At 37.9% G+C, this 11,868-nt stretch overlaps 2 protein-coding genes across 3 annotated transcripts; one reads left to right on the top strand and one right to left on the bottom strand.

Annotated features, from left to right (window-relative positions):
- Positions 1–3,129: 3,129 nt before the first annotated feature.
- LOC108607187 (neurogenic locus notch homolog protein 1) lies at positions 3,130–8,222 on the top strand. 2 transcript variants are annotated; one of them, XM_017997845.1, is made up of 5 exons: positions 3,130–3,147; positions 4,194–4,263; positions 4,605–4,843; positions 4,929–5,010; positions 7,173–8,222. In XM_017997845.1, the coding sequence occupies exons 1-5, from the start codon at positions 3,145–3,147 to the stop codon at positions 8,003–8,005; spliced, it is 1,227 nt and encodes a 408-aa protein (XP_017853334.1). In that variant the 5' UTR covers positions 3,130–3,144; the 3' UTR covers positions 8,006–8,222. The 2 variants fall into 2 exon arrangements, with proteins under 2 accessions (XP_017853334.1, XP_017853333.1); XM_017997844.1 differs by having other exon boundaries at positions 4,194–4,371.
- A 1,212-nt stretch (positions 8,223–9,434) lies between these two features.
- Positions 9,435–11,586, bottom strand: LOC108605619 (ras-related protein Rab-35). Its single transcript, XM_017995400.2, has 3 exons — positions 10,806–11,586; positions 9,842–10,141; positions 9,435–9,784 (listed from the first exon to the last, which is right to left on the bottom strand). Exons 1-3 carry the CDS (start codon positions 10,855–10,857, stop codon positions 9,528–9,530), a joined length of 609 nt encoding a protein of 202 aa, XP_017850889.1. The 5' UTR covers positions 10,858–11,586; the 3' UTR covers positions 9,435–9,527.
- Positions 11,587–11,868: the final 282 nt, after the last annotated feature.

Below are 11,868 nucleotides of genomic sequence, written 5' to 3'. Positions count from 1 at the left end.
GACGCACTGCGATTTACGTTTTTTGTTCGCACGCTTTAAATAATAAAAGGCCGTACAATGTATGTGTGCGTGTGTGTGTGTGGGCGTGGTCGCCTGGGCGCAGCGGTGCGTGTGCAAGTATAACAAGCATTTTCAATTTGATTTCTGGCATTTATTTCACTTGCTCAGCTATTTTATCAGACTATAAAGCATTTCATTTTGTAGCAAATTGTATTTCAAATAGCATTTAAATATGTTATGCATAAAGCAAATGTTTAGACTGAGCTGCTTTGTGTATAAAATTCTTTGACTTTAAAGCTAAAGCGCCAGCCTCGAACTAATGATGCAGCAGTTTTCGTAATCATGGGCGTAGTCATGAGCTGAAGCACGTCCCTATGGACTAACAATTATATACTACGATTGCGGCTTAAGCCATTTGAAATATAAGCAAAACTTTGACTACAAGTCAATTGTTTAATAAAAGTCTCAATACAACTTAAATATTCCATTGACTAAAGCTCGCACTAGTTCTGCAGCAAATCTCGTAATCATTGGCTTAGTCATGGGCTGAGGCACGCCCCTATGCAAAAATGTTATACCTTAATTCCTTTGTTATATGCTCCCATTTATGCTGAGCTAAGTAAATGTATTTTAACTAACAATTATATATAATATGATTATTAATTATTACTTAAAATACAAGCGATACTTCAATTGTTTAATAAAATTCCCAATGCAGCTCAAATATTCCATTGACTAAAGCTCCACCTTCGCAGCAGATCTCTTAATAAAATGCTTTAGTCATGGACTGAACTAATGTACTTTCGCATTTAAACAATGAGCTAAGTAAATGGCAGCTTGTTAAGTGAGCGACAGCAGATCAATAATAATTTATATTATGCACAATTAAAAACGCATTTCACCTGCTTCAACCAGTTTGCTTGACCAAATTTGTAACAAACAAAAGTATTTAGAATTGTGCGGGTGTAGACTTGTTGAGCTGTTGTTTTTTGTTTTTTGTTTTTTTGGTTCTTTGGGTGGCGCACACAGGTGCCAAACGCGGCGTGTATTCAAATTAATAATGCCAAATTGATTATATAACATTTGTCAATGGTAGATTCGTCTGCTTTGGTTTGCTAGGCTTAGGCCCAGCCGTCACCTACAGGCTAAAGCGAATGCCATGATTGAATATGATTGATTTGGGTGGCATAAATTTTGAACAACAGCTCTACAGTTGGGAGCAGCAGGGACTGGGACAACCTGTCGCGACCTTGAGCGTTTGACAAATGAGCTGCTTAAGCCAAGAGATTTGCACAAGACGCATAATTAAACGGCCACCAGATGGCAAATTGACATGGACAATTGCTTGGAAACAGCAGCAGCAACAGCAGCAACAACAAGTTAAGTCTGTTAGGTCCTGCAAAGTCCCGTTGTAAATTGCAAATTAATAATGTCAGACACAGGTCAATTATTGGTAATCCTCGAAAAGTTTGCAACTGGCAAACTTTAGCTGCTGCTGCGCCACAGTACCTGCAATAAAGTTTCGCCAACAATACGCAATAACATTTTAACGCAAATTATATATAAAAAGTATGCTAGTTATATAAAGTTATATAAACCTTATTTCCACTTAATCATGCATTTATATGTATTGCTTTAATTTTTCATTTCGCATGAAATCCGTTCAGCTGCACTTTGACCTTTTCGACTGACATTTAAAACGTATTAGAATAATATTTTTTTGAAAAAGGCAATGCTGAAAGCTGAATTTATTTAACAAATGCGCTATGACATTTGATTATTTGTTTAGGCAAAGAAATAGCAACAACAAAAAAAAGAAATAAGCAAATAAATAAATAAAATAATTGAAAATAACAAAAGTTGTAACTTTTTTGGGCCGACGGAAATTAAATGAAATGGAAATGAGCAGTGTTATTTACAGGTTTATTGTTATTGTTATTGTCAGACTATTTGTGTGCTTTACAAATTTCCGGCTGTGTTAAAATTAAAGCATAAATTAAAAAAAAAAAAAAATGAAATTAAAGCAAATGAACGACATGTGTTGCGTTTGATTCATTTTTATATACAAACAATCAATTCAAAAATAGTTATTTAAATATAATTAATACACTTGCAACTGTTTGCGTGTAACAACAAATAAAATTGTTTACAGCCCGCTGGCTTTGCCAAAGAATAACAACAGCAACAACAACGCCTGCATGGGCTACAAATTGCTGATATATATATATAGTATATATATAGGCATGACCATATATTGGCAAAGCTTTGTAATTAATAATGAGCAGCAAAATCAGCGTTTAAGTAAATTCATTTTAACACAAACTCAAACAAACAATGAACACATAATCAAATTAATAAGTAAGCAAAAGCTGAGTCAAAGCCGAAATAACAAGACGCTGTACATAGATAAATATGCTAACGAAATACGCATTTATTTATTTAATGTCAACTATGGAACAACAAATATTTAAAAAAGCTTTAAGAGTATTTAAAAATTAAGCATCTTTCTCTCGCTCAAACTAAAAGACCCTTTGTACACTTTTGCGTAATGGGTCTGTAAAAATGTACGCAAATATTTAAAAAAAGCAAAAAGATAGCCTTATTAACTTTTTTTTTTAGCAAAACAGCCAAAACAATAGCTTATTGAGTTTTTATTTTTTCATAAATAAATAAATAAATGCACGCCTACGCAATATGCAAACCTCAACGCCATAGACAAGTTGTCAAGTACACGTTTATAAATAAGCTGATGCCTAAGCTCTGGGCCAAATGTATGAATGAATGAACTGAGCATATATGAATGACTACAGCAAATCACTTTCAGCTCAAATCGAACAAAAGCAACAACAGCAGTCAGTTTGCCAAGTTTGTCAAGACAACTGAGTGTGGTGTGGTGTGGTGTGGTGATGACGCCAACATTTGTCTCAGTTCTCAGCTGTTCTCAGCGCCTTTTTGGAGACAAATACGTTTAAATATATCTGTGCCCAGTTTTTTTGAGTCTAGGCTTATAAATAGCCCAAGTCCAGCTGCCAGTCGCTTCAGTTAAAGGCGAGCGCTTCAAGTGGCTTACAATTTACATTATTTTATTTTTTTTTTTTTTGCTTTTTGTTTATTAATTTATATTAAACAGTTTTTTATAGTAAAATGGTGAGTGCTAGTTTTGAAAACAAGAAATGACAAGCATTAAACAAGTTACGTGCGCAACATTTAAAATCAAAACAATAAACTTAAATCGTACTATATGTATATATAGTTATCAATATATGCGCATCATGCTCGTTGCTGCGCTTCCGGCACTTTGGTATTACTTACGAGTATCCAAGTAACCATGAAGCAATAACAAAGTCAACAGAACAACTCAACGTATGACGAATTTCATGTGAAACGCGGCTAAAGATATATATCTGGCTAACTACGATATGTTCTAAATAAGTTTAGTTTGCTAAGCATACAAGCTACAAGCGCTTAAGTGGCAAGACAGTTGACACTGGCTACAGTGAACGTCAATTAAAGTTACTTACTTGGAATTGCAATATTCAGTTGAATAATATTCTGATATTTGCTAAAAACTTATAAAAATCTTACATCATTAGCTAAAAATTGATAAGTTCAATTAGAAAAATCGCACATCATTAATATAGATTACAATATTCATTTGAACATTGCAGTTTACATTATTAGCTAAGAATTGATTGATTACTCATGCGATATTTACGATATTCAGTTCAACATAAGAACATACTTTAGAAATAGCTCGCATCATTTTGAATAATCTATTCCAATCAATCTTCAGCTCATAATGGCTAAGCTAAGCTAATGATCACGATCATTACTCAATTCCAGTTAAGAGTTATGAGTTATGAGAGCTTTGAAGCTAATGAACTGTAGCCAAGCTTACCAAGAACAGTTTCGGATTCATTAGTTAGTGATCTATACTTTTAACGTTTGAGTGAATCTGGCGACCTTGTATCGAGTTGTAGCTTCTCAAATGAAATCAAACCATTTTGGGCGGCTGCGCAGGCAATTTGCATAATATTAATTTATTATTTATGCTTAAGTCCGACAAGTTTGTCAATAAATGTGTCAGCAATGCTAATCAAGTAGCCCTGTTAATTTAAATGTGAATTAAGATGCGTCATTTAATTCGCTTGAATTAAGCAAAATGTGAATAATTTGTGAATTCTTTTTTACAGCTACGACAGCAACTGCAGCTAGTCGGCCTGGCTTTAATACTTTTGGCCATTGGCTGTGAAGCCGCCGAAGGTAAAAAAGATAAACGTTGTGTGAACTGCTCATATCGCACTTATTACACCTACGGCGATGGTCGCTCCGTGCAGCGTGTGATCTATCAAGATCCGGTCTATACACGTGGTATTTACAACAAACAAACAATTTTACGCCTACACTTAAACTTATTAATTGCAATACTATGTGCACCTTGTATAAATAATTGTTTATAGCAACTGCAGCTAATGATTAACAACAACAACTAGGCCAAATGCATTATTAACAACACACACACACACATTTATTAAATGCACCTTAGACTTTAGTCAGCAGCCACTTACTCACCCACAATTGTCAACACCTCAACGCACTTTTAGCTGCCCAAAGTACTTACGGCTGCAATGGCAATCCCTGTGGCGTCAATGCCGTTTGCCAGGAGGCTGCCGGCGGCCGTCCGGTCTGCTCCTGCCCGCCGGGCTATAGCGGTAATCCGCTTACGCACTGCAATCGCGGTGAATGCCTGGACAATGTCGACTGCCGTGGCGACCTGCAGTGCAAGGATAATCGTTGCGTTAACCCATGCGTTGGTGCCTGTGGCATTGGCTCCAACTGTGATGTAAGTCCCCCCCTCACACACACACACACACACATTTCCAGCCTTTACTTTTACTATAAAATTGCACATTTCTTATCAACAACAGGCCAGAAATCATGTTGCTGTCTGCAGTTGCCCATCGGGCTACAATGGCGATCCCTATACATCTTGTCATCTGAATGATCCTGGTAAGTGAGCGTAGCATTTAAGCTAACAGTAAGTTTAATGAAAATTAAAGCTTAACAAAATCCTACTATGTATATTTATATCTCACTCACTATGCAAGTTATTTGACACTTGGCTATTGTTGCTTGGCAGCAGCAATTTGTTGGCACCAACTGGTTTTGCCCAAATTGAGTAAATATCGGGGCTGGGTTTCAATATTTATATGTGGGTTGCCATACACACGCCTCATAGCAATAGCTTGGCACTAGGCTATTGTAATTTTATGGTAATTAGCTTGTATTTTGTTGCGTAATTGTCAAGATCAAGGACGCCGCTCAAACTCGAGTAGGCGAAGGCGACAAAAGCAAACCAGAAGCACAAATGCCTGCAATATCCATTAATGGGCATATAAAGCAGCGTCATACACTTACAAAACAAAAAGTAAGTTAATGCGCTTGTTTATTTATAGCAAATTAGTTCAAGTTGCTTGGGCTGAGCGCAAGTTTAAATATTCTTTATTTTGTATGTGAGCTGCGCGCTCTCAATCGCTCAATCGCTCACTCTGTCAATAATTATGCTTTTGTTAGCGCATTGCAGTGTCGTTGTTTATCGCTCTGCTCCCACTTGTCGCCTGTCGCTCTTTCGCTTAATTCATTTCCAGTTTGAGTTTCAGTTTCAGTTTCTTTTTTTTTTTTTTCCATTCCTTGCTTGTGTTTAGTGCCATTGTGTCGGATGATTTATGTCGGGGTCATATGATTCATGTGCAGGTCGTTGGTTGCCGACTTTGAACCATTCAAGGGTTTCCCAGCTATCCACTTCTCGCCTCTGCCCACTGCCCACTTGTGCTCGCACGCACTTACTAAGAGCAGCACCATAACAAAGCGCAAATAATTGGCAAAGGCAGCAGCAGCGCCTGGCTGGTGGGTTGGTGGCTTGGTGGAGCAGGCACTTCAAGTGGCCCTGAATACAGCAACAACAGCAAGCACTTGTCCAGTTGCTGGAAACAAGTTCAAATTACGTATGCAGTCAAAGCTCATTTATGCGCATAATTTTTACTTATAATTTGCTTTTGTTGCTCTGAAAATTGTTCGGTTCGGTTCGGTTCGGTTGTTGGTGTTCCTTGCTGCTGATGATGATTATAATCAGGGCAAGTTTCTGAATTGGCATTTGTGTTACCATGACAAAAGTTTTGCGCCATAATCGTTGCAAGCGCAGCAAAAGGAAAAAAGAAAGTCCAAACAAGAGGCTAAACGCTCATATTTATTTATAGATTTGGTCAATTGGTTTCATTCGCGTGGCTACGTTTTAACAGCTTTGCTATGCAACCCCCAGAGCACAACACCCTCTCATAGCAATGGGCGTGGGCAGCACAGAGCACAAAAAAGAACATTAAAGTTGAGCGCAACCAACTTTTATATACACTTTGAGTAGACTACACACACTCGCTGTAGAGTCATTTAAAAAAATTGACTATATTAAAAATTGAAATGTAAATAATTCCTAAGTTATTTACTCGATCATGCTGAAATTTTGTACACGAGTCGAAAACATGACAAAACGTATATGTTATTTATTTCAGATTTTTAAATATTTTTTAATTGCTTTAATGGTGGTTGTAATACATTTTTTTTTCAATTTGCGTGGGAGTGATGAGGAAATAAAACAAAATAAAATAAAAGTAGTCGAGTTTGTTTATACATGTACGTACATGGCTATAACGACCGATTTTGTCTTGCTTAACAAGAATTTATATGCTGCTGCTGCCTGTTACACACATTTGGACAACTTCAGCATACCCTTTGGCATTTTTTAGAAAAATATCAAAGTGTATAAAACCAGAAAACGATTTAAATGTATGCGCTTAAAGTAAATGCTAATTGGAATTGCATATAAATCAATATTTGAAATAGAAATGAAATTAACTGAACTGCACTGAAGTGTGTGCTGCTTAAATAAAAACAAACAACAAATTATGATTATTATTTATATATACTATAACGCATAAATCCATTTCCATTTCCCATTTCCCACGCCAGCAGCCAAAGCAAATATAAAGCTTATTATATGCATAGCAAATTGCTCTGCAAAAAAAAAAAAAATCATAAACTAAACTAACAAACCAAAATGCAATGCAGCTTAAGCTAGTGAATTAAATTTTAAATGCCAACCAACATTTATTTTACAGAGGAGCAGTGTCATCCGAGCCCATGCGGCGTCAACACCAAGTGCGAGATTATCAACGGCGTGCCCACCTGCTCTTGCGTCCATGGCTATCTGGGCAACCCGCTGAGCGGCTGTCGCCACGAGTGCGAGCACGACGGCGACTGCGGCGGACGCGACATGTGCAGCAACTTCAAGTGCGTGCCCGCTTGCGGACAGTGCGGCATTGGCGCCAACTGCAAGACTGTGGCCAGCCACAGGGCGGTCTGCGAGTGCCCCAAGGGCTACATTGGCAGTCCCTACACCGAGTGCCGTCCAGAGTGCTACGGCGATGTGGACTGCCCGGCGGGACGGCCTGCCTGCTTCTACGGCATCTGCAAGAACACCTGCGAGGGCGCCTGTGGCGTCAATGCCGATTGCAATCTGCGTGGCCTGACGCCTGTGTGCAGCTGCCCACGTGACATGACCGGCGATCCGTTTGTCAGCTGTCGCCCCTTCACCAAGGAGGATCTCTGCACGCCCAATCCGTGCGGCAACAATGCCATCTGTGTGCCCGGCCACGACAACACTGGACGCGAGCGTCCCGTCTGCAATTGCCTGCCCGGACACACCGGCAATCCGCTCAGCCACTGCTCACGCGGCGAGTGCTTGAGCAACAGCGAGTGCCCCGACCACAAGGCCTGCATCAATTACCAGTGTGTGGATCCCTGCTACGGCAAGTGCGCCACTGGCGCCAGCTGCGAGGCCAAGGCACATCTTGCTGTGTGCCGCTGCCCGCCCGGCCAGTCCGGCGATGCGCTCGTCTCTTGCCGCCAGACGCGCAACTTTCCCGTGGCCAAGTATCATGGCTATCATTAGGCCGGCCCACTTGGCCTGCTGCTTAACAATTGCCGCACTGCCTGCCACACAAACTAAAAAAAGCTTTTCAACGAAATGTTCTAAATTATTTAATAAAACTGCTGCTAAACAAACAAAATGCACTTTCTAAATTCGCCAATATTTGTTATCGATTTTGTTTAAACTAACTACGTGTATAATAAAAAAGAAATCTCATGCGAAAACTAACTAGCTGCATTTTTGTATATTAATTGGGAGTACATGACGTATGCGTTATTTATGTATCAACTGCAATTCAAATATTCTATATTGCTCATTATAAACAACTTTTGTGTTTTGATCTTCATTAAAAAATTTATATATTTGCTTTATTATTTTATTATTAATTTTTTGTTGTTTTTTTTTTTATTTCTTATCATATTTATACGCATTAATTGTATTTTCATCTGTTAAAAATAGATTCAACTATGGATTTATCGCACTTTCTTAAAGTCGGCATTTTTTTTTTCTTTTAAATAATTATATTTGGTGTTGAAACACAATCAATATGTATACGATCTTGCTCATTTTGTTAGTTTCTATATAAATACAATCATATACAATATCAAAATTTGTGTTCACTTCGAATTGGCGTTTGAAAAACAATACAAAAAAAATGTTTTATATATATTTATATGTATATAGTATGCATGTATATATGTATATGTGTATAGAAAAAATTCAGTTTTCACACGTAGTTATTTTTTTGCTTTTGTGTTTCAATAAATGATAAGAAACGAAGTATGTTGATTTTTAGGCATAATATCAAGTATAAGTAGCAGTAGTTGTTGCTTCTACCATAAATACAGCATGGTTCGAATATATAATGGAGTACCTTAGGTCGAGCACAATCTATGCATAGATTTGATTATATCATAAGTAATTGAGTGTACACAGATATAATAGAACTAGAACTGTGTGTGTTTGTGTGTGTGTCTTGCCAGCTGCTGTAAGTCAAGTTAGTATCAATTGGCATGTGTGTGTGTGTGAAGTGAAAATTGTTTTGCTAACTTATGTTGTCTCGATTTCTCAATTATTGTTTCATTTCTTGCTACTATCGTAAATACAATTTGTTTTTTGTTGCTCTAAATATGCTTCAAATATAAATATATATGTATAAATATATATATTTATTGTTCTTTGCTGTATAAATTATTTTATTCTCTTCTTTTTTGCATATATATATATAACTATATGTATATATATTTATACATACGTGTGTGTGTGTGTGTGTATATATAAAATGCTAAATATAATTAATTGCGCTTTACACTTTTTACGGCTCTGAGGCATTACAAATATTAAAACAAAAAGTATATAATAGGTATATAAACAAAAAATTTCTCTCGGTATTTAGTTATGTGTACATTTATGCTTGTCTAACTGTGGGTATGTGTGTATGTGTGTTCTATGTTTCTATGTACCACATGAACCTGTACTATGCGCCACTTGCTTCTCGTGGTGGTGCTGCTGACGCCGCCAGTGAAGTAGCATTGTCGATGTTTCAACTGCAACATTTGTTATGTTTCCTTGCGCCTCGCTGTGGCTTGACAACAATGCCACGTCCCTTCTCCTGATCGTCGGAGGCTGTGCGCAGTTTGTGATTTAACACCTGCCGCGTTATCGACAGAAACATATCCTCCACATTGAGGTTGTCTTTGGCGGATGTCTCGAACAGTTCAATATCCATTTGTCTCGCAAAGCGTTGCGCATCCTCTGTTATGACCACCTTGCGATCCGGATCATCATTCTTATTGCCCACTGCAATGCAAATAAATGAATTAAATATATTTTATATGCTATGAAGCAAATACTTACCTAATACTTTGTTGACCACATCGCAGTTGTTTTGTATTTCCTCCAGCCAGCGCCGCACGTTGGCAAATGAGTCGCCATTCGTTACATCATAGACTATAATAACACCATGTGTGCCACGATAATATGTGCTGGTTATAGTGCGAAAGCGCTCCTGTCCGGCCGTATCCCAGATCTGCAGCTTGACGCGCAGTCCATCGATCAGCACAGTGCGTATCTTGAAATCGACACCAATCGTTGTTATATAGCTGCCCGAGAATGTGTCATCTGAGAAGCGTATGAGCAACGAGGATTTGCCCACACCTGCAAAGCGCATAAATAAGCAAATTGTTAATGTATACTTTCTAAGAATTATTGCTATTTAATTACACTAATAAACAATAGCTATAGCTGTAGCAGCGTCTGAACAATTTTATGCTGAAAACAGTTGCATATTTATTGCACTGTCAATCGATTTAAAGAGCGCAGCAGTCCAGGCCAATAGCCAATGATTTGATTCTCAGTCGTTGCCCTCTTCTCTGTCTGGCTCGCTGTCTGTGTCGCTGTCTGTCTGTCTGCGTGTGTGTGTGTGTGTGTGTCAGACGCTGCTCAGCTCATGCAATAATTGCAAACATAACTTAGAAAGTGAGATGAGCACAGAGAGCGACAAATAAAGATACAGAGCGCGCGCGAGAGAGAGAGAGAGCAACGCTAGATCAGCTGATTGCACGCCCGCTTTAGCCAAAGACGGGAATAAATCATTCGAAATTGAGCACAAGCTATTTTTTTTTAATGGTTTGTTGCTATTTATAACAACATTTTTTGTTTTATTAACCTGAGCAGGTGAAAACATGAAAAAATGCATGCAACACACACACACACACACATTTATTCACACATACAGCATGTTTGCATGTTTGTGTGTGTGTGTGTGTGTGTGTGTACATTCATATGCTTATTAATACTTGTGTTTGCATTTTACACTTACCGCTGTCGCCAATTATAAGCAGCTTGAACATATGATCAAAGTGGCGTGCCATTTTTTTTGAGTTGATGTAATTAACAGTTAGCAATGCAAAAATGTTGCTCGAGAAAAGAATATTTGTACTGCTTTTGTTGTTGTTATTTTTGTTGTTGTTATTGTTGTTGTGCCTCTTGCTTCCACATGCACATACACGCAGGCACACCCACACTTTGGCGTAAACGCACTCTCTCTTTCTCTCACTCTCTTTGTTGCTCTCTTATGATACGTGGCTCTCGCTTGCGCTTTTGGGCTGCTGCTGTCGCCGGTTGCTTAAATATGATAAACTGTTGTTCTTCTGGCTGCTGCTGCTTCCGTGGTTTGCGTGTATGCGTTTGTATGTATGTGTGTGTGTGTCTGGTGTGATAAGCTCGCTATTGTTATTGTTGTTCTTGCTTGTACAAAAAGTTTATAGTTCTGTTACTTGTTATTTAATTCACGGCATTAACGCACTTGACGACGCTGCAGCAGCTGCTCTTGTTGCCCTTTTATATATGTACATATGTTTCTATATACATACATATGTATTTATTTATCAGCAATTTGATTTTTGGAGAAGGCGGCAAAGCAAAGGCTTAAAATGTCAGACACAGGCAACTTGTAGTTGTGTTGTTGTATCTGGCGGCTTGGTGTTATGTTTTTTTTTCGCTGCAGTGCAATGCGTAGTCAGAATTATTACAATTACAAAGCTATTATTGTCATACACACACACAAATGCACACGCACAAATAAATTAGCAAGTCGCACGTCTTCTCTCTCGCTCATGCACACACACACGGACCAGCGAATTTTATGCCTTTAATTATAATACACATATACATATGTGCATAAATTATATATACATATATGTTCACTTGAAAAAATAGTGGCTTGTTTTAGTTTAGCAACTGTTGTACTCTTTTAATAACTAAATACATTTCATATTTGCTAAATTAAATTCATGTTATGAGTAAACTATCGCTAACACACGTATATGTATGGAATGAACTGAGACGTTTTTGATACAATTAATCACCCCGTATGGATGACA

Source organism: Drosophila busckii, chromosome X (assembly GCF_011750605.1).
Source record: "Drosophila busckii strain San Diego stock center, stock number 13000-0081.31 chromosome X, ASM1175060v1, whole genome shotgun sequence".
Lineage (NCBI taxonomy): Eukaryota > Metazoa > Arthropoda > Insecta > Diptera > Drosophilidae > Drosophila > Drosophila busckii.
Note: the sequence above shows the minus strand (reverse complement) of the source record. Positions and strands in the feature narration are given on the sequence as shown.

What these genes read in the sequence shown, in the direction of transcription:
- LOC108607187 (XM_017997844.1), top strand. An exon ending in AGATCCGGTCTATACACGTG is followed by an intron (nt 4,372 to 4,604) that starts GTATTTACAACA and finishes ACGCACTTTTAG; the next exon opens with CTGCCCAAAGTACTTACGGC. An exon ending in GCATTGGCTCCAACTGTGAT is followed by an intron (nt 4,844 to 4,928) that starts GTAAGTCCCCCC and finishes TATCAACAACAG; the next exon opens with GCCAGAAATCATGTTGCTGT.
- LOC108605619 (XM_017995400.2), bottom strand. Translation starts at nt 10,857, where the DNA reads ATGGCACGCCACTTTGATCATATGTTCAAGCTGCTTATAATTGGCGAC. An exon ending in GCTTATAATTGGCGACAGCG is followed by an intron (nt 10,142 to 10,805) that starts GTAAGTGTAAAA and finishes TGCGCTTTGCAG; the next exon opens with GTGTGGGCAAATCCTCGTTG. An exon ending in TGTGGTCAACAAAGTATTAG is followed by an intron (nt 9,785 to 9,841) that starts GTAAGTATTTGC and finishes TTTGCATTGCAG; the next exon opens with TGGGCAATAAGAATGATGAT.